Source organism: Meriones unguiculatus, chromosome 11, assembly GCF_030254825.1.
Source record: "Meriones unguiculatus strain TT.TT164.6M chromosome 11, Bangor_MerUng_6.1, whole genome shotgun sequence".
Lineage (NCBI taxonomy): Eukaryota > Metazoa > Chordata > Mammalia > Rodentia > Muridae > Meriones > Meriones unguiculatus.
The window spans coordinates 23,996,854-24,018,858 of NC_083359.1; the positions used below are offsets into that span (position 1 = coordinate 23,996,854).

Consider the following 22,005-nt stretch of genomic DNA (forward strand, 5'->3'; position numbering starts at 1 on the left):
CCATACTAGATTTTCTACTTCAGAAAGCATAAGTAGATTACTCATTCCCTGGTAAAACCTGTCCTCAGAAATATATGGACAAAATCAAAGAACAATTACAAAGGATTTTCAGTATGAAATTATAGATCTTACTTTCCTTTTTGAAAAAGATTATTACCTTGATATTTATATATAATATACTGCTCTGGTATTCTTAAGCCCAATCAAATTCAATTTTAACAAGTACAATAATATTGTTTGTCCGCTTCATTTACTATTGCCAGTGAGAGGTATTACTGTACTCTAAGCGACTGCTTTGAAATGCCTTTTTACAAAACATTCTTTAAACTATCAAATAATTTGTACATTAACAGTCAGATCTTATAAGCCTTGTCATAATAAGAAAGCTAAACTTCCTACTATTTAATCAATTTAACAATAAAAGATTAGTATTAAACCTTTCAATACTCCAACCACAACATAAACTATCTATAAACTTAACAGCAACGAAGAAGTTGTGGATATTTGCAAAGTGAAGTTTCAATTTACTTTCCCAAGATATTTCCCTATGAAAATCAACTTCATTGCTGGTAATTTACATTGGAAATTCTCTGGTTTGGTAAAATGGACAGAGAGGAAGTGTAATTATTAACAGGTCATTCCACCTCTGTTGGCTTGAAAACTTTCCCTTTCCAATCTTATTATTTACAATGTGATCCATAAGCAGACAGAAGTGGCACCACTTAGGAGCTTATTAGAAATGCAGACTCTTAAGTATGTGAAGGCTATTCCTGTACCCGAGACTTAAGAGTCAGGATCTGCATTTAACAAGATGCCACACAATTCATGTACACAATTCGTGTTCCAGAAACTCAGATCCAAAACAGGGATCATATGGCTTCTCATAACTGTTTCCTGTGAAACCACATTCTCACAGGGAAAGAGCTGATGGAGTGGAGAAAGAGCTGCCCCAACAGATGACAATGAATTCTTTCTAGCTCTAGCTCCCCGGGTCCTCATGTGGCCCCCTTTATCCATTTGTGTGGACTGCTTACTCAGCCTCTGAAGCTGAAAGGAAGCCCGACTGCGGAATCCCTGTTTTCAGCAGTAAAGAAGTGCCTCCCAAAGTAAACCTTCATTAGCAGTTTTAGGTAAGAGGTAGAAAACTGTTCATTTACCTTGATGGGAAGTAATGTGGTCCAGGTAGGAAGTAAGGGTGATGAAACGAGAATCGAGGTGGCGTCCCAAACAGTGTGGCTGGGTGGCCAATGGGCGGGGGCTGATAGACGTGTGAGTGTGGAATGGGAGTAGCTGGGGGTATTGGAGTGCTTCGGGGACAAGTGGAAACGCTGGCATACTCCTTGGGAGGCTGGATAGGTGAGGTTGCAAATCTGGCATGGGCAGTACTTGCACCAGCTGGAATCCTGCTGGTGCTCTCCAGAGAGACTGGAGTGGGTCTCTTCACAGAGCGACTGGTTCCCGAAGGGAGCCTATGAACGTCAGTTTGGGAAGGCCCAGTAAAGCGCTGAGGTGGGAGAGATGGGCGGGGCGTCAGACTTGGAGGCGGGACGGCCACCGGGCCAGTACTGGAGACCGTGGGCTGGAAAAGTGTGATGGGGCTTGGGCGCTGGACTGCAGGTGTGGGCAGCTGGATGGCAGATGGGGCTTCACCTTCAGAAATAAAAACAGCAAAGGTTAACCGTTATAAGGATCACTACTGGCATCTACCACACCGTGAACTTGGAACTTTGAAGGACAGTTCAATATCCACCTTCACCTGGTAGCAGCATCATATCAAATGACTCTCCTCTTTATTTACGGTATTCTGACGTTACGGTATACTGAAGTCCTTGTAATTTCTGGTGAATTTACTTTTTTCTCTTTCAAAACTAGTCTCTGATTGTCATAAGAATACAGACCTTCTGTTTCATTCACTACTTTAACCCCAAGCTTAGCTTTTGTCTAGCACAAAACAGGAAAGTCCTCAGCAAAGTTTTGGATATGTTACATAAGTGAATAAAATTACTATTGGTTAATTAAAAGAATGAATACATTAAGATGTTGACTTATAAACAGAAATAACATAAAACTACTGGCAACAGTTACCTTTAAAGAATAATCATCTAGGAGTAGGGGGAACAAGATATATGTGCAGTAGGAATTTCTAGATGTTCATTTCATAGTATTTCGGTTTTAGTCAACAAGAAATATATTATGTTTTTCATGTAAACAGAACATTAAGTGCAGCACTGTGGGTCATTTTTCTTTCATTTTGCATACTTCTCTACATTAAAAAGTATGATACTTTTTTAGCTGGAAAAATTAATCAAGAAATTGTTTCACTTTTCTGCATTCAAAGTGAATATAGCCAGAAATCTCCAAAGAGAATGATTTATCATGGGTTAGCCATTTCTGACAGAACTGGAAAGAATCCTAGCAGGACATGATTGGTAAGGGCAGAATTCTTAAAGATAAGTAAAAGCCATGTGATTTACCCTTCCATTCCCAAAGAAGACAGTGTCACTGGTTAATATGTCATTCAAACAACACACTTAGACTAAATTTAACTAAGCTCTCATGACAAAATACAAAGAGAAGCCTTTGGAATGCAGTCATACCCAGTGTATTCCAATTCAACTAGGTGTCTGTTAATAAAAACACAGTCAAAGTACAGGTGTTGCAGTTAGAAATATCTCCCAGAGGTCCCAAATGCTTTCTTTCCACTTGATCCAGGTGAGCTAAAGTACTCTCTCAGTAAGATAAGGCACTCTCTCAGTAGATGTGGGTGATGCCCTTTTAAACCTCAAAGTAGGCTTGAAGAGCCCTACCTATTCATTTCAAGACGGTTCCTTACCCAATAAAGTACAGAAGGAGAGTGTAAATGAAGCTGTTCTGATCTTTTTAGCCCAGACTGTCCTCAGGCTCCCAATCATCCTACCTCAGCCCCAAGTACTGAGATTACAAGCAAGTATCATCATGCTAAGTTCTTTTATTTATGTTTATTACCAGAATCTAATCAAGAACCTGATTTTTAAAATAGTTCAGAGGATTTGGAAAGATGGCCCAGTGATTAAGAGCACTTGCTTTGCAATCATGAGACGAGTTCAGATCCCAGCATTCATATAACAAGCCAGGTGTCTTACAAGCACCAGTTTCAAGGATTCAACAGTCCTCTTCTAGCCTCTGTATGCACAGGAAGACACACATGCACACATACAAATGCACGTACAAACTTTTTTTTTTCCTGAGACAGGGCTTCTCTGTGTATCCTTGGCTGTCCTGGAACTGGAACTCACTCTGTAGACCAGGTTGGCCTCGAATTCACAAATATCCACCTGCCTCTGCCTCCTGAGTGCTGGTACTAAAGGCATGTGCCACCACTGCCCAGTGTTTACATACAAAAATCTTTAAAGAAAGAGTTAAGATTCAATTGAAGAAGAAACAATTAAACCTAAGTAGATACTCCTCCACTGATCTGTTATAAGGACATCGAAAGTGCCTTGCAACAATCACAAGGCAAGCCAAACTTGCAATATCTCTCAAAAAAATTTTTCTTGAATTCTTACCACATTCAAGACATTAACTTGACAATATATTTCTAACACTGTGTTATTTTTTCTATAGCCAGTGTAAGCACTTACTTATCAGAACAAGTCTCATTTTAAATTGGTATGGATTTTTATATAAACTCAAATGTACATTTTTATAATATGACTCAACCCTGGTTCAAAATAATTTTTATATGATGCTGAAATTTCAAGGTTATAAAGATTTATTCAGATTAATGAGCTCATTTAAAATTTATGTCAAACTACTATGTTTTTTACTAGTTCTTGGATGCATGAATGAATGAATGAATGAATGAATGAATGCTGTTTTCCCCACCACCAGCTGCCTGTGATCTGGGTTCACAATTAGGCTTTCTGGACAATGAATTTGGTATAAACATTTGTAATTTTAAAAAGTTGTTTATATATGTTAATTTTAGAGATATTCATTTGTTTACAATGTTAAAACTTGGTCATTATGCTAGATCTTCACTCTCAAAAAGGTTAACAATCACTGATTTATAAATGTGTTTAATCTTGTTTTCTAAATTATAGCCAGAGACTTTTATAAGCTATGAACTTTTTATAAACTAAGTCATACAGGAAACTGTTATACTCTCTTTTTATGGACTATTATGATTTTTAAGGCTTCAACTTAACAGGGATGAAACCTAAAATCCTAGTATTTGATGGTTAAGAAATATAAATTAGTCATCTTGTAGATGACCAAGTCCTTTAACATGTCCAAAAATATATTTAGGGTCGTACAGATGCAGACACAGTTTCACTGTCATCGTAACTAAACAGCTGAGGATAATCCCTGAACCAGGAGTTGGTAAACCTGATTTTTAAAGTCTTTAAAGCCTAACAGGAGCCTTCCCAACAGGCTCAGCTATAGCAGAAAACTGTGCTCCAGGCCTTGGCTGCTGCCCTGAAGCTGTCAGCATTCTCTCAAAGGAAACAAGAGGTCTGTGATGCCCACCCCAGAGGGGTCCAGCCTAAGTCTACTCTGCCGAGGACCTGTTTCAAATGCAGCCAGGAAGGACACTGATCCCGTGGCTGCCTCAATAAGCTATGCATTGCCTGCCTCTGGAAGTCCAAATGCTCCCATGCAGGCTTTTCCTCTGGGCCCAGCCATGGAAGCTCCACCAGCACAAGCACTAAAGAAACTTCCAATCTTCGAGCTCCCTGGCCTGGCAGAGGACAGATGGCTCCTATGAATCCAGATTCAGCGACCTCCACCTCCCTCCCTGAGCCCAGGGTAATGCTGCAGGTCTGTTTTAACCCCACAATCGGGTCTCATGGTACTATTGCCAACTTCTGTCATGGGAAGCTTCAGATGCCTTCTCAGTCCTCTTCATATGCAGGAGACCAGGCATTAAGCCTCACTCCTAGAGCTGCTACTGTCAGGTCTAGACACAATCTACTTTGTTTCCAGACTCAAAATACAGATCTCAAATGTAACCTTCTACCATTCCTTTAGCTAAAGGCCAATGAATGCTCACAGCAATCTTATCTATGTCTCATAGTAAATATTAAAAATCCTAAGGATACAGAAGTTTAAGTTATGAGGATTAAAAAAAAGTGTCTGAGTGTCTAAGAAGGTGTTTTAAGGTTGATAAATGCCAAGTTATTAAGGTTGAAGTTCTAAGGTGATTTAAGGTATCCTAAATAGATAAAAATGCTTCATATTTCTTCCTCTTGCTATGCTACTGTTGTATTAACTGTCCAGAACTCTGACATTTATCACTAGTGCTCTGATTTCTCAATCCAACTCTGCTAAAACATTCCATTTTATGATCCACTATCATGCGTCCAAGCTCAAGATTTTAAATCTCCTTTGGTTTTTTTTCTTTTAAGTATAGACTTAAAAGTTGTTTCTCATTGTGCTAGACTTATATCCATCCAGTCTTCTGGATAGAGAGAAGCCTCTCTTCCATGATGTGTAATCATAATAAAAGTCAAGACCAAGTGAGCTTTAGCCCCTTCTACTTCATGGAAGGCTTCTGCCTTTCCAGTGCTCACTTTAAAGAATGTTTATGATGTTAACACAAAGGTGTATGTCTAATGCCTTCTACAATGTATATTTCACCATAGATCACAACGGTGATGCTAACATGTCTAAAGTTTAACTCATTTGTAAACTTAAAAGGGATTCTTAACAGCTTAAGAATCAACAGCTTAAGTTTCCCACCATTGCCTATCTCAGGGTTGGATTCCTCCCCCTTTCCCTGGTTTTGGGACTCCCCTTTCCTGGCTACCTGGATCAATACATTTCTGCATCCAACAATGGCTGATTGGTGAGTCTTCTCTTCTCGTTGGCATCAACACTTCCTACTGTTCTCGCCAACCCACATCCAAACCCTTTATCTAGGACCTTCTCCCTTTGGGTGAGATTTTCTCTCTACCAGCACAGTTTCAGCTCCCCTTCCCCCCTTCTCCCTCCTAGCACTAGGTAACTGTGTCTGATCAGGCAAACATGCCTTTGGTCTCAGGCCAAAGCTGAGGAGCTGTTGGAACAGATTTCGACTCAGTTAAACCTTGTTTTGGAGATTCCTCTGGCAGATCACTGACTCCCACCTGCCCAATGGGAGCAGTCTGTTCCTCCAGGCTTCCCACTGAGTTGTCTTCTGGAGAATTTTAGAGCACCCACTTTAAGAGCTTCCAAGCTTTCACACCTCTACAACCAAACTTGGCCTCAATTTCCCTTAAACGACAGTTCGAAAATGAAACCTTTTAAATTACTGCCAGTGATCAGGTAAATATTCAAGTTTTTTTTCCCTTCTTCAATCCCAAACCTTCCATCTCTGCTCGCTCTACCAAAAAGTTTCAAATGTACACCTAAAAGGAATTTTCTCCTTAACCTACTTAACTTTGTCTTCTGCCCATATATATGTTCCAGTACCCTGTTCAAGTCCAGGTGTTTCCTACAATCACCACAGCACCAAAGCCACTACCTACAGGTGCTCCAGTCTAACCTCACAGACTGCGCAGACTTCAGCAAGTTTGTCCTGAACTTTCTCTCCCAGCCACAGACGTTCTCACAGATCCCAGACAATATCAAAACAGCCTATTCTTCCTAGAGTCAGCCAACATTTCAGCCTTTCGCCCTACACCGCTCACAAAAAACTCAACACCCCAATGTCAGCGGGAAGTATCCAGAAAAATTCTTTGCCCATTATCCATTTATTATCAACAAAAGGCTGGAATGTTGTGCTTCAGAACCAGGACAAACAGCTCCAGGTTCTCCCAGCATTCTTCAGTCCCTATATGCTGCTAGTCATGGCTGGCAAACCCCACTCTCTACCCTGAACTTTCTGAGCCAAGGGCTTCTCTTTCGCCATATAATCAGAACATTTTGGGGCTCTTATTTTTTTCTGTCTCTCTCTCTAACACCCTTGCATGGCAACCAAAAGCTGCTTCCAATGAACCTATGTTTGTATAGCTTTAACTTGCCTTGCATGAGAAGCAGTCCAATGTCTACATTCCCACCCCTCCCTAGCTCCTCGTTTTTAAAATTAAACAAAAAGGTAGGAATGTTATGTTGTACAAGCAATTCAAGTGGCCTGCCCTAATGGGTCTTTAGGATCCTGACAATGTCCTATTGTGTCCAATGTTACCACCTCAGCCAGGTGCTCCAGATATAAGTGGCCTGCCGCTCCCACCAGCAGCGCTCTCTCCTCTCTCTCCCTCTCTCTCTCTCTCTCTCTCTTTCTCTCTCTCTCTCTCTCTCTCTCTCTCTCTCTCTCGTGCGCTCTCTCTCTCTCTCTCTCTCCTTCAGTTTCTTTCCCCTTCCCTCCTCTCTGACTTTTCTCTCTTGGGGGGCCCCACAATGCTCCTCTTTTTTTTCTGTTCTAACTCCTGTCCCATTTCCTTCCTTCAAATAAATCGCTTCATATCCAGAGCTGTTGAGTGTGTGGTATTCTTTAATATATCCTAACAGTTATCAGTTTTATAAAAAGAAACCCACAGAAGAGGTATAAAGTTTATAAAGATTAAAGACAGAAAAGCTTAAGTTTTTTTAGGATCTAAAATAATGTTTTAGGGTCTAAAAAGATGTTTTAAGATTGATTCAAGCTATGAAGATTAGAGGATGTGAAAGCTTAAATGGTAATAAAAAAGTGATACAGATACAGAACTTTGGACTCACCAAGATAGGATAAAGAATACTTTTTCCAAAGTTGCAAAATACATATGGATTAGACATTGTGAATATAATTTTTACTCTGATTCTTTTCATAATTATTCCTGTTGTATATAGTTTACTGATGTTAGCAATAAAGCCGTCTCTTGGACTAAAAAGGAGAGATGTTGGGATGACCTTCCCCTCCCACTGAGGTTTGTTCCTGTATTTTCAATTGTTAATTCTGTGCCAACAGAGAGCCAAGTGCTGCCACGAATTTGGTACTGTAATTTCTATGGTTTTCTGTTTGTAAACAAATGCTTGTCCTTCCTCACCTGCCAAAGGGCAATCCACATGAGATGGATTGGGTATTTGCCTTTCTGCTGATTGGTTCAACCTGGAACATGGCTTTTTGTATAATAAAGAGCTGACAGTAGCTGGGCAGGAACTAAGGGGACGGGACTTCCAGGCAGGCAGAAAGACTCAGAAGAAGAGATGATGTGGAAGAAAGAAGAAGGAAGACGGATGGAGCTGGAGGCAGGAGTGAGAACCACATGCATGTAGAGAGATGGAATGGTGGAGATGTCAGGATAAGTTTAGATAGCTAGCTAAGAGATGGCCCCCAGCAATAGGCCAACAGCTTTGAAATATATAGACATCTCCGTGTCCTAATTAAACTACAAGCTAGATTCCAGAAAGCTCCCCAGTAATGATACCTTGTGAATGTAGAGCCCCTCCCTTTCACGGCTGTTAACAACTACAGCTGCTATAGGTTCAAAGTCAAAATGGTTGTGTCCTACCGAGAATTATACAACTTTTAGGAGATTTTTGCCCAGATTTGAGTTTCTGATGGACATAACACCTTAGAATGGCTCTTAAGACCTGCCAACTTTTGGATTAGAACATAGCATCATGAAATTTTCTTTCGTTTTATTTAAGAAGTATATAAACTAAATGACACACAATTGCAAACTTGGTCATAAATATAACAAAAACATTTAGAAGGAAAAAGTATGAATTCTAGAGAGTAAACAAGTATCAACTGAGTGATGATATAATCAACAAAACCAATCTCAGGCTGAACAAACAAAATGTGGAGAACTTAATAATGAAAAATGCATCTATGCACCAAGTAGATACTCAATAGTAGGTAAAAATAAATGTATTTTCTACAGCAGTCCTAAAGTTTGCATATAAATGTGAATGCTGATATAAAATGAGGAGGATGGTATAGTGGCACCTAAGATATTTGGTAAAATATGAAGAAGATTCTAGACAGTCATGCCATAAGCACTTTCAGAGACTAGAAGCAGAACTTAAGACTGTGACAGTAAACATGAGACATAGCAAAAAATGCAATGCACATAAAAAGAACACCAGACAAGAAGCTGTTGTAGCATTTGATCAAAGGAATAGAAAGCTTAGTCTTATCTGTATCTATCTTGTCCATAACAACATTGTCAAATCTTTGACAAGAGGGTATACAGAAACATATTCATATTATCCCTAATACTACCTAGCTCAAAGTAGGTATCTGATAAATATTAGGAAGAAGGGCAGTCAGACAGGCAGGATTCCAACTATGGAACTGATTTCACTCAGAAGCTAGTAGAGACAGATTCACAGAAACAGAAAATCCTGAAGTGCACTTTCAGTTTTCAAGTATATTTAGTATCTTAGTGTTCTGGGAAAGTATGAGGCAGTGCAAATGGTTGATTATTAGAACAAGTAGGTTTAGTAGAGTATACAGAAAAATGAAGTAAACTTGACATGGCATCAAATAAAAAAAAGATTACTAGAAAATTCATGAATTTGGTTTGAAGTATTTAATAACACATTGCTAAATCACTAAATCACTAATAAAATAGTGAGTTTTTTTTCACTTTTTGCATCACAAATGCTGGTTAAGGTAAGAAGACTGACAAAACAACTAAAGTAAAATATTCATATAAAAAGTTATTATTGACATGATAATGCTAAAATCAAAGAATAAAAAAACACACTCCTAAATGATGAAGCTGTTAATTGGTCAAATGAAAAGAAACCTATCAAAATCTTGTGTGAAAAAAATTAGTCTACATATTTTAAGTCAGTACAAATAAGAAATTAGGTAGTTTGAGGCTGAAGAGATGGCTCACCAATTAAAATCACTTAACTGCTCTTGTAGGGGACCCAAGTTTGATTCCCAGACTGATGTCAAGTGGCTCAAAAGCATAACTCAACTTTCAGAAGTATCTGATCCGTCTGGCCTACTCAGGCACATCCAACTAGCACATACATTCTTATATGCACTAGTATTCCTATGCACACATGCACACATTTTTAAAAGGGTATTTGGGAGGAAACTGACTTAACAAAAACCAAGTGACTATAAGGCAATGCTACCTGATTGATATATTCTTCACCAGAAAGAATAAAATCACTGAATCTGCTTAGTCAAGTGGTTCTCAACCTTCCTAATGCTGTGACTCTTTCATATAGTTTTTTATGTTGTAATAAGCCCTGATCATATTTCATTGCTCTAATTTTCTGCTGCTGTTATGGATTGTAAATATCTGATATACAGGAATATCTGGTATGTGACCTCAAAGGGGTCACAACCCAAAGGTTGAAGACCACTGGCTTAGAAATTAATAGTTTCAAGAGGCAACTGAACAGACAGTGGAGATTCAACACAATCTCTCCTACTAAAGATCTTAGGATTCCTGAACCTAATTTGCACAGAAGGAAGTTTGAGAATCCTAGACCAATACAATATAATGGTAAGTTTGCAAACTGACAATACATCTCAGCTATCATTATCAAAATTGTTGTAGGGAAACTCAAAGCTAAAGCATAAGATAGTAGGTAATATAGATAGAAGTAGCTTCTGAGAATGCAATTGTGCTAAGTCTCCATCACTTCTGTGATAGTTAGCACTAAATGTCAATTTCATACAGCCTAGAATCACTTGGAAAGTGTCTCAATGAGGGACCATTGACACTGGCCTGTGGGTGTGTGAAGATTGTATTAATTGATATGAGAACACGCGGCCCACTGTGGATGGTACCACTACCTAGGCAGGAAGTTTTGTTAAGAGTAAAGAAATTGAGCTGAGTGCAAGCCAGCAAGAAAAAAAGCAGCATAGATCCATTTACTCTCTCTGATCTTGATGGAAGATATGATGTGACTAGCTGTTTAAGTGTCTGCTGCCTTTACATCCCTGAGATGGACTCTGACCTAGAACTATAAACTAAAATAAACCCTTTCTCCCCTAAGGATATTTTATCACAGCAAAGAAAAACAAAAAAGAACAACTTCTAGTTACTAAATGGTGATCTGGAGCACACTAGATTAGTGAATCTACTTTCTGTACCTAAAAAATTAGTCGCCTATACAGCATCATAAATGCACAAAAATTACTAGAAAAAAAGAATTATTCCGTTAAAGAAAAATTATGCCGGGGGCTGGAGAGATGGCTCAGGGGTTAAGAGCACTGGCTGTTCTCCCAGAGGTCCTGAGTTCAATTCCCAGCAACCACATAGTGGCTCACAACCATCTATAATGAGATCTGGTGTCCTCTTCTGATGTGAAGGTATATATGCAGATATTGTATACATAATAAATAAATAAATTTTTAAAAAAAGAAAAATTATGCCTCATGACCTTGAGATCTTTCTTCCATACGAATAAATGTCTAAAAAATCAAAATTACCATGACTTTATATTGAGAACATAAAACTAATTAAAAGAAGCAAAGAAGGTATTAAAATCAGTTATCTATGAAGATTAAAACTGTGATTCTTTAGTTTTTTGTTTGTTTGTTTGTTTAAGACAGGGTTTCTCTGTGTAGCCCTGGCTATTCAAGAACATGTTCTATAGACCAGGCTGGCCTTTAACTCACAGAGAAATACTTGTCTCTGTCTCCCTAAAGGTGTGTGCCACCATGCCTAGCCAGTAACTATAGTTATTTAAGGGACTTATGATATAGTCTATTAACTAATTTTAATAATTTTATGGATATTTAGAATGTGAAATTTCCAAACTTCCTAGTTATACTATGATCTCTAAATAATATAATACCAAGCTGATAGGAATAACTAAACATATTTCAAAGCTGCAAAACTGTACATCATAGTAGCAAATAAATCTTCTCACTATGCATGATACTTATCTAAAAGCAATTCTCAAATTATCCTTATAAAACGTTTGTGCTTATCAGTTAAGATGCAGAAAATGAATCTTTACCATCTCTGGCCTTCACAAGATATATATGGTCTTGTAAAGAAATTTTTTAAAGTAGCCAACAAAGACTCATTATTACATTTTTGTTTACTGTTTTGTATGTTTCTAAACTATTTCTTGTAATTCTGTCTACCATACTTAAATAACAAAATCATGATCCACAAACCCTACCAATAACAGAAAAAAAAAATCTACAGTTTTCTTCGAGGGATGGTTTAAAAGTAATACATTGTATAAAATCTCAACTGCTTCAAATAAGAACATTGATAAATTTGTTCCTCAGAAACATTAACATTTAACAATGGCGATGCATTACAGATTCAAGTAAGTCTTCTGGGGCAGGAGGAGGGGAAAAAAAAGAAGCATGTACTAAAATAAAAAATATTACGTGCAAAAAGCCCAATTTGAAATGTAGTATTAGAGGCAACACTAAGAGTGCCTGGCTGTATAACAAAATTGAAGCTACAGATCAACTTTCTACACCTTCCACCTGAGATATCTTGAGTGCACCTTTGTTACTTCCATTGGCTAAAACGACACAGTTTAAAAGATACTGAAAATAGGGCTGGAGAGAGAGCCCAGAAGTTAAGAATACTTGCTGCTCTTGCAGAGGACCCAGTGCCCAAATGGTAGCTTACAACCAGTTCCCAGACCCAAATGGCAGAGTGCAACTCCAGGGCTAGGAGACCTGACACTTTCTGATCTCCACTGGCACTAGGTGCATACAACCATGCATGCACGCGTGCGCACACACACACACCACACACACACATGCACAGTGTACTTAATATTGAGGAAAACAAAACACTGGTATACATAAAAGAAAACATCTTTAATTAAAAATTACTGAAAATGCATATTAATAAGTCCATTTCCAAGATCTATCCATCTCTAACTCATAAGGCCAGCTTTATCATTAGGAGAATCCAGGCAGGCAGAAACCGGAAAGAGCAGCTTTAAGACAGTGAATAGCAATTGTGAATAAAGGGTTCTCTCCTTAAGAGAGGTTATAAAAGTTCTGGGGGAACAAGCCAATGATTTAACAAGTAGTTAAGATTTCAGAGTATCAATTTAGCATTCCTACCATCCACAGACCAGAATGTAAGGAACATGAACCAAACAAGTATTTATAGGAAATGGCAGCTTCCCTTGCTTTTCTGGAGCAGCAAGAGAATGACCTTCAATAGGTCAGTAGCCTTACTAAGTTCCATGACAGAATGCCTCATACCCCCTTAGGGAAGTATTCTTTTAGGCTGGAGTTCGTGAAAAACATCCCAATTTTCTATTTAATTACACCGGCAATTTCCTTCATTATCTGACTAATCTAAGAGATCACCTTGACTTGCTTAAAAATCAGTTTTCCACATGGAGCTGCTATAGGTCCTTCTCCCATTTACTGTTTCATTTTCTCTCTTCTTGATTTTATTTATTTACTATTGTTTTAAATTCTAAGTTTAATAGAAACTAAATTTCAACTTAAGAGGTAAAATTTTGTTACAGGTGTTTACAAATAATCTATAATAGGATCAACTCACCAACTGGATGAGTGATGGTGTTCTGAAGGCCGGGAATTACCACAGAGTAGGTAGGTGAGCGATAAGGATAAATTGTTGTAGGATTTGTAGAGATAATATTCTGTGTGGTACCAGAAAATACATTGGAAACACTTAGAGGGAAGCGTTTTCGCTTCCCTGGACGAGGCTGATAAACCCAACCTATAGAAAAAAAGAGACTTTTTAATATGAATATACAGACTCTGCTCTTTTCACGTTAAAAATACAGGACAAAAATTTCAAAAAATGGGTTATCCAAAAGTACATTTTTCAGCTCTGTGATGCTACTATGTCTGTGAACAAATCCTCCACTGTGCATTTTAGCATCCACTAGCTTCTAATTCTGTTAATTTTGTAACCCATAAAAGAAAGGAAGGTCAACTCAGACACGGACTTTGTGGTAGAATCTACACCAGACACTGAGTTTGAATCCCAAAGCCTTCCCTCTACTGAAGAAAAATTCCCCTTAAGATACTGTTTATCTCCCCCTCTGTCCTCACTCTGTAAGATATCAGTGGCTTACAATGTAATTGTCAATAATAACCAGTCACTATTTTTATGCCTCATTTAGGGAGTCACTCTCTGAGACCTATCAATTACTAAAACCATGAAAAACTTAATTTCCTCCCAGAGTCAGAAGTGTGGCATTTGTCACATCAACAAATCACTGGCCCATCCACTTGATACCTAAGAATCTTGCCTAAAATATTTCTGCTTATTATCTAAAAAAAAAAAAAAAAAAAAAAATCTGTTCCCATTTTGTACAGCTATATACACCACAAAGAATGCAGAGTTTCCAACCTTCATCTCAATGCCCTTACTGCTGAGGGCAAATCACTCATTTCAAACTGTAGTGTGAAAAGAATAAATCTATTAATCAAACGCAGGATTATGTTCTGATAACCACTTAACATTAAAACAGAACAAGATATCAATTCCTGCATTTTAATTATTTTTAAGTGTGAACTATGTTTTTTTTCTGTTGCCATTATTATTTAATGTCTAGTATATTACAAAATAGAACCATGGAGATTTACTGTTAACTTTATAGCTACAGGCATGTACATATGTTAGTATGTAGACATATGTATTTAATCAAAACTACAGTAAAAATGTGTATCTCCTGACTTCCATTAGCTGGTATATATGAAACCAGATTATTTCACAACAGCATTCTATTTAAGAAAATGTATGCTTCGTATTAATTCAATCATCATTATGTTAGCCATTATTTTCTTTCTCACACATAAGATTAGGAAATCTCAACCTAACTTAATCTTTACCTAAATAAATTTAAAAGAAATTGGAAAGAGCCTTTGTTCATTTCATTTGATTACCAGGAAATTCCTCTCTGTGCTTTTCTTTAATCTTTTGTGCTTCATCATAATAAGGTTTCTTTTGTTCTTCACTAAGTTTGTTCCACTCTAACCCGAGCTGGACACTGATTTCTGCATTGTTGGCGGCTGGGTTAGCTTTGGCTAGTGCTGGTCGGTGGATTCTTGCCCAAACCATAAATGCATTCATGGGTCGCTTCACATGACCATTTCTGTCCTTACTGAAGGGAGTATCAGGTATTCCTATATGACAAAAATTAAGACACTAAGTTAATATGCCACTTATGCAATTTTAAAGTGATGTGTACCTTCATCTACACTTATAAAGTATCTGAAAACGTACAGTACAATATAGCCAAAGTACTGCCAGTATTCCAAATTTCCTTATAGTCCCTGAATTCTAAATTGTAAATTGTAGCTCAGAGTGACTTCTAGAAAGTATAATATTGTTGAAGTAATATTAGAGACAAAGAAGATGGCTAATTTATTTCTTTTAGCTTCATTAATATCTTGAACAGTAGTTAACATTTATTTCCCACTAAAACCAGGGAGCAGGAACTATGACTTATAACTATGCACCTAGCACTATGTAAGTGTTATAGAAGTATTTAAAAGAAGTCAACTGTTGACACAGCTGTAGTGTCCTTTAATGTAAAAATTATGCTAACCATAGTTTTTCACTACAAAGATGAAACTCCTGAATCATTAAAACTAGACTCCTGTCCTGGAAGAAAAATAAAAGTGACCCTGAGACTCATGGTATAATTAAAATTCATATAAAAGAAATTTACTAAAATTATATCCCTACACGGTTCATAAAAGCACTATCTATGAACTTCTCAGATTAATTCATTGTAGAGTTACTTGATATGTAAAAACGGTTTAGTTGTACAAAGGATGTTTAGAAAAAGTAATGCTGAACTGAGGATGAAGCTTAATTTGGTAGAATGTTTGCCTGGTATGCAGAAAGCCCTGGGTCCAATCCCCAATGCCTTATAAATCAGGGGTAGTTAAGTGGTGTGAACCCAGAAGAGCTTGGGAACATGCATGTGCATGAACACACAAAATAGAAAATGGGTATTTAAAATGTAAAAGGTAAAAAACATGAGAGTAGGGTGGGTAGCATCAGCACTGAAAATTGAAACAAAAGTTCATTAAACCATTAAGACATTCAATGACACTGTTCTGTGTGAACTAATCCTAAGGACTTGCTTGATAAACCTGAAAATATTGGAAAGTCATATTTGGCTGTAGGAATTATTTCAACTACAATCATTTAAAAAAAAAAAAAAAAAAAAAAAAACAACTTAGCTCCCGGCACTCAGGGAGGCAGAGACAGGCCGATCGCTGTGACTTCAACACCAGCCTCATCTGCAAAAGTGAGTCCCGAACTGGTAATATGTTTGCTACGGGCAACACAAACGTAACTGAAAGCCAGACTCCCCTGCCTTCTAATACCTGCGTCTGAGGGAAGCACTGTGAGGGGGACATCTTTGGTTTCAATTTTTACAGAAGGCTCCAGTAAGGACTGCATTTTAATAGGCACTGGTGTCAGGGGGACCTTGGACAACCGTATCAGCTCTGAAGGCGGAGGTCCCTGAAATTGGATGCGGGCCCCAGGAGGGACCGTGTGGAGAGTCAAAGGGAACCTCAGGTCTTGCTGGTGCGGACCAAAAGCACTGGGAGGCTGGCCCAGGATGGCCTCCTTGCTGCATTGGACCAGGCTATTGGACGTGGCCTCCGTGCCCATCCTGCAGTCGTCCCTGAGTCTGTCTGGCTCCTCGGTCTTGATGACTCCTTCTCCCATGACCAGCAGGCTCCTGCCTTCCCCGCCTTTCAGTGCGTCCCTTGATGCCTCCTCTGCCTCCAGCTTGGCTTTCTTCTCATCCCCTCGGCGGCCATCCAGGGCCTTCCCGGTGCCATCCAACTTGGCGGCCCTGGAGGTTCTGGGGCCGGCCTCGGTGGTCCTCCGAGATCCCACCGACAGGTCCAAGCCCGCCCCGAGCTCCTGTTTCTCCGCCTTGACGAGCAGCGTCCGGGGCTGCATGGGGCGCAGCTCCGGCCTGCAAGGCACTCCGTCGGCAGCAGACTGCGGCGGCAACAGCAGCAACTCGGGCCTCAGCTGCAACAGGCGCGCCTGCGCGGACGAGGCGGCGGCAGCGGCGGCGGCGGCGGCGCTCTCGTCGGGCGCCTGAGGCAGCAGCGGTCCGGGAGACAGCAGCAGCACCTGCTCCTGCTTCACCTGCAGCAGGCGCCGCGTCCCAGCCTGCGCACCTGCCGCCGCGGCCTCCCCGCACGACGAGGCCACCGCACCGATGGCGGCCGAGGCCTGGCCCGGCGGCGACTGGGAATGCTCGACGGCCGCGGCCCGGAAGGTGGCGGCCTCGACGGCCTTGGCGGGCGGAGCGGGACGCAACGGGCGCGGCGGTTGGCGCGGCGTCGGCGGCGTCGGCTCTGGCCTGGCTCTCTCCATGGGGGAGGGGGACGGCCGGCTAGGTCGCAGCCGGGATTGTGAGCTCAGCCGTTTGTTGGCGGCCTCCCCCTCCCCCTTTCGGTTAAGACCCTTCCAAGGCCTTGGCTACCCAGAACCCTACGCGCTGCCTCGCCCAATCATGAGAGGCCCGCTGCCCCCAGCCAGCCAATCACAGGCCCGTTCCTCGGCTCCTCCCACTCTAGCCTTGTGCGAGAACACTGGAATCATCCGCCATAGCCCGGGCCGAAGCTCCTGTGTCCCGTTTTCCACGCCTCTTTACTCTCCCTCTCTTCCGGATTCTCTTGAGTCCTTGTCCTTGGTTACCCCGCCCCCGCCTGGAGCGCGACAATGGCGTTGCCCAGGAAACCTTTCTGTTCCACGCCTCTACCTATGACCTCCACAGATGAAGGCGTGGGCCTTTCTTGCGGGCTGGGAAACACAGCCTTGAGTCTTCATTGGGCGGGAATATGGGAGGATCTTCTAGCCGTTCTTGAGGGATGGTGGGGACGTCACACAACGTTATCACCAACCTCCTTGATCGATCTTATTGGAACCGGGGTTTGACTCGGTAGAACTGGTTTACTAGTTGAGTTTTCAATCACTCTACTTCCAAAAGGGGACCCAGGTTCACCTTTTTGAGGTTCCACCCGACATTATCCTGGTCCTTCATGGTCATGTGGATGTGGCAGTACTCCTATAGTCTTTGCTCTACTCCTTTGTCTCACTACACCCCAACAGCTAGGAGTTCTAAAAATACAAGTCTAAGCTTGTCACACTCCAGATCTTTCCGCTGCCCCGCTGGTCATGAGATAAAAGTCTGAAATTCTCCGCAGAGCCTGTCAATTCTGATAGTGGCTTGGGCTCTACCTACAATTCCGCCATTAGAGTTTTGTGTTCTTTGACCAAATTGCTTCCCATGCTATCCTTTTTCAACATAGGACTTTTCAGCATGTCAAGCTTTCATGTCTCTGTGACTCCTTATTTTTTCCAATTGTAGCTGAACTGGCGTTACAAAGAAACAATGCCTCAGCAGCCGTTCGAATCTCTTTTATGCACTCATACTGATCCTATCCTTTGAAGTGCTTTCTTTGTGTGATTATTCTGTTGCCTCTTCCAGTTGATTGTTACCTCTTTTGGGGAAGAACTGTTTGTGTCTTCCTTATTATTGAATCCTCAATGCCAATTATTGAGTAATAGTTCAATAAATGCTTACTGAACGAGGGAATGAATAAGAACTGCCATGGCCCAATAAAAAAGTAATACTGTGTCTATTGAGCTTTCTACACGTGTGTGCCTCTTCTTTTAAGTAGGATTGTGTTTAGTTTTCATTAAATTATCACCAAGAAAATGAGAAATTCTCTAAACTTTTACTGCATCACTAGGCGTCCTGACTCAAAGCTACAGTTCTATTTTGAGGTAGATGAGCCTTACATTCTAAGACAATCAAGAGTGAATTTAATTCTTTCTAACCATTGGTTGTCAATTTTGCTAAATTAGAAGTTCATACATTATACATGGAAGAACACGACACTGGGACAACTAAACCTCTAAAATGTGCTTGGCCTCAGGCAGGATGGTCCATTACCGCGTGTTTGAGGCCAGCCAGAGTTCTATGCCTTTATAGTCTAACACTGGCTACCATATGAGATTCTGTCTCAAAAAGACCAAACTATACTAAACAAAACCGGATTTTTAAAACCTTGCTAGTTTCAACACCCCAGCATCTCAAAAAACAAAACAAACCACCACCAACAACAACAAACAGTGTGTAGCTTAAAGAAAGCAACATAATTTAATTGATATACTAAAAAGACTGGTGAAATAAAAGAAAGAAAAGAACATGGCAGACAAAGTAGCATATACTAGGCATCACTGGCCTTTTCCCTAAACATCTCAACTTTACAAGTACTTATATTTTTATAATTTCCAGCATCTAGTTGTAAAAGACTGGATTGTGAGTAAAGGTGCTGTATTAACTATTAATTTTGTTGCTGTGATAAAATGCTATGTCCAAGAGCAACGTGTGGAAGACTTTATTTTGGCTTACGGTTCTAGAAGGATAAGAGCCCATCACAGCAGACAGGCAGAGCAGTAGGTGACAGGCATGAAGGCAAAAGGAGGAAGCTGAGGGAACTCATCTCCAACTACAAGCAGAAAGCAGACATCAAACTGGAAGTGAAGCTATGACTCTTGAAGAGCATGCTCAGTAATGTACCTTCTCCAGCAAGGTTGTACCACCTCCCCAAACAATGTCAGCAACTGGGAACCAAGAGTTCAAATACTTGAACCCAGAGGGAACATTTTAACTTCAAACCATCACCCCCCCCCACACACACACACACACACTCACACACACACACACAAAGCCTAGAAGAATGGAATCATCCAAGACTACTATATGGATGGGGCAGCCCATTGCCCGGCTTGACCCACCCTGTGCCCCTGTGCTCTGGAGGGTATATTTACTTCCCACTTTTGCTTTCTCACCTGCTAAAATAAAGCCTGATGACATGCTCGCTTTACTCTCTACCCATGTACTGGTTTTAATGATTTTTTTTTCTGTTGATAAAATTAAAGAGTCCGTCTTGTTGAGTTACAAGTGGGAAATAACCCTCTCAAGAAAACCACAAATCCCATACAGGATTTTATTACTCTTTAATGTCCACTCTATGAGCATGACAAAGAGTACCAGTCAAATGGAATTCAACACATTTCAGATTCCATGTTTAGACTGGAGTAAAGAATTCAAATCTACTTGTTCAATAACTCCAGACTATCCATTTGAAAAACTTAAATTGAGGCATATCTGCCTGTGTAAATTTGGCTATCTAATTAGGACCCACACTAATTATGGGGCAATAAATTTCACAGCTCTATAAATCACTCCTAATTACATCATATAATTTATAATTCATCAAGCATGCCTCTGCCTCCACATAAATTATATTTATATTGTTTCAGAATGTCTTAACACCTTACCTTCTAAAAACAGATTAAAAAATTGTGATTTAAGACCTGAAAAAATAATTTGGGAAGAACAAATTCTTTGTTATTTTTTAAATCAAACTCTGCTTTTTAATCAGCGCTGCATAGCTCAAATATCTAAATAGATTCTCAGCTGGCCTTGATGCCTTCAGGTTCCCTTAGCTCTCCTTTAGTCCTCACACCTCAGCCAAATTAATTTAACTAAAACATTAGACAGCACAAAGCCAAAATTCTTGGCTCGTACTTCATCTCAAGTCCTCATTGTCCCATTCCCCCCCCCCCAAATAAAGCCTGCAATCCACTCATAGTGGACTCAGTTCTTTAGAGGAACAAACCTGACTGACTATAGAAAAGGAGTTATTCGATTGACTTTCATGATAAAGTAAGGCGGCCGTAGCAGCAGCGGCAGCAGTGGTATGTTTCAACAATGGCCATCTGCCTGCTGGAAGAGCTGAACCCCCATTGCTTTTCAGTCCGCCAAGGTCTCCATAGTCCTAGTCTGGTGCTGAAGGCTGAAGCTCCCTGCAATGTTACTGGTGTGAAATTCACATCCGAAGGCCATAAGAGCTGGCACCTGATGCCACAGAAAAAAATGGTAGCAGCAATGATAGAAGCACATATTTAGGAAGAAGCCATGGCAGGCTGGCACACAGAGCTGTTTTCTCAGCTCTCTTAATACTTGGGCTTCCTTGGAAAATTCCACCCAAATCATCTCAGCTCATCCTCTCTAGAAACACTCTAACACGGAGCCCAGAAGTATGTCTTTGAGGTAAAATTCTAAGCTCCATCAAGCTGACAATCAAGAGCAACCTTGTACACATCCTGGATCATCGCCAGTCTCTTTTTATTTCCCTCCATCTGTATGAATGGCTTCTGTGATAGCATCAATTCTAAGAGTCCCCTAAAACCTGATAAATGTTACTCGAATGAGTTGTCCTAGTACTTTGAAAGCATGCCAAAGGCTCAAAGTTGAAAGGATATAACGTGGTCTATTTCTAAGTTAAGAGTCCTTAAGAAATCACTGGTAGCCAGACTCGGTGGCATATGCCTTTCATCCCCACACTCGAAAGGCAAAAACAAAATCATCTCTGTAAATTTGAGACCTCCGAAACAGCCAGAACTATATCGGAAAGAATCTAAGTTTCTGTCTCAGAAGAAAGAAACGAAGAAAGAATGGAGGCTGAGCAAGCCATGAGAAGCAAGGCAGTAAGCAGTACTCCTCCATGCTTTCTGCATCAGCTCCTGCCTCCAGGTTCCTGCCCTGTATTAGTTCCTGTTCTGACTTCCTCCAACAGTACTATGGAAGTTTAACCCAAATAAACCATTTCCTCCCCAAGTAGCTTTGGTCATGGTGTTTTCTCACAGCAATGGTAACTCTAAGTGGGACAGGGACCTAATTCTTAAATATGCTCTTTCCTGATAAAGGCAATGTGGACACCTATACAGCAAGTCCAGGGGGATAGGAGCCCAATGTGAAATACTAAACTATTTCCATCACTTGGCTTGGGTCAGATACGCATCTCTGATTCTGTCCATCCATGTCTGAGAGAATGGGAATACAGATATTTGTACTCATTACAGAGAGGACGAGTATGGTATGGAGACCAGAATGGGCTGTACTTAACAAGGCTTCTTCCCAGTACAGGTCTAAGTCAGCTTGGGGAGGGGAGCTCTTCCCTAATTTGCACTGTGTTCAACCTGGAGCAAGGGTAAGAAAAGGTTATCTCTGCCTGAGCCACCTGCTCTGCAGAACAGAGAGTTGAGCTGCTATGGCCTAAACTTAGAT

At 40.3% G+C, this 22,005-nt stretch overlaps 1 protein-coding gene across 2 annotated transcripts in view; it reads right to left on the bottom strand.

The window, feature by feature from the left end:
• The window catches only part of Sox30 (SRY-box transcription factor 30), a 40,656-nt gene extending 23,412 nt beyond the window's left edge, over nucleotides 1-17,244 (bottom strand). Inside the window, exons 1-4 of one of the 2 annotated variants that reach the window (XM_021651428.2) lie at nucleotides 16,220-17,244; nucleotides 14,765-15,004; nucleotides 13,410-13,589; nucleotides 1,158-1,650 (exon numbers count right to left, since the gene is read on the bottom strand). In XM_021651428.2, coding sequence (XP_021507103.1) covers nucleotides 1,158-1,650; nucleotides 13,410-13,589; nucleotides 14,765-15,004; nucleotides 16,220-17,234 — 1,928 coding nt within the window. In that variant the 5' untranslated portion in view covers nucleotides 17,235-17,244. The remainder of the gene's footprint in view (nucleotides 1-1,157; nucleotides 1,651-13,409; nucleotides 13,590-14,764; nucleotides 15,005-16,219) is intronic. The other variant, XM_021651429.2, reaches the window with a different exon arrangement.
• Nucleotides 17,245-22,005: the final 4,761 nt, after the last annotated feature.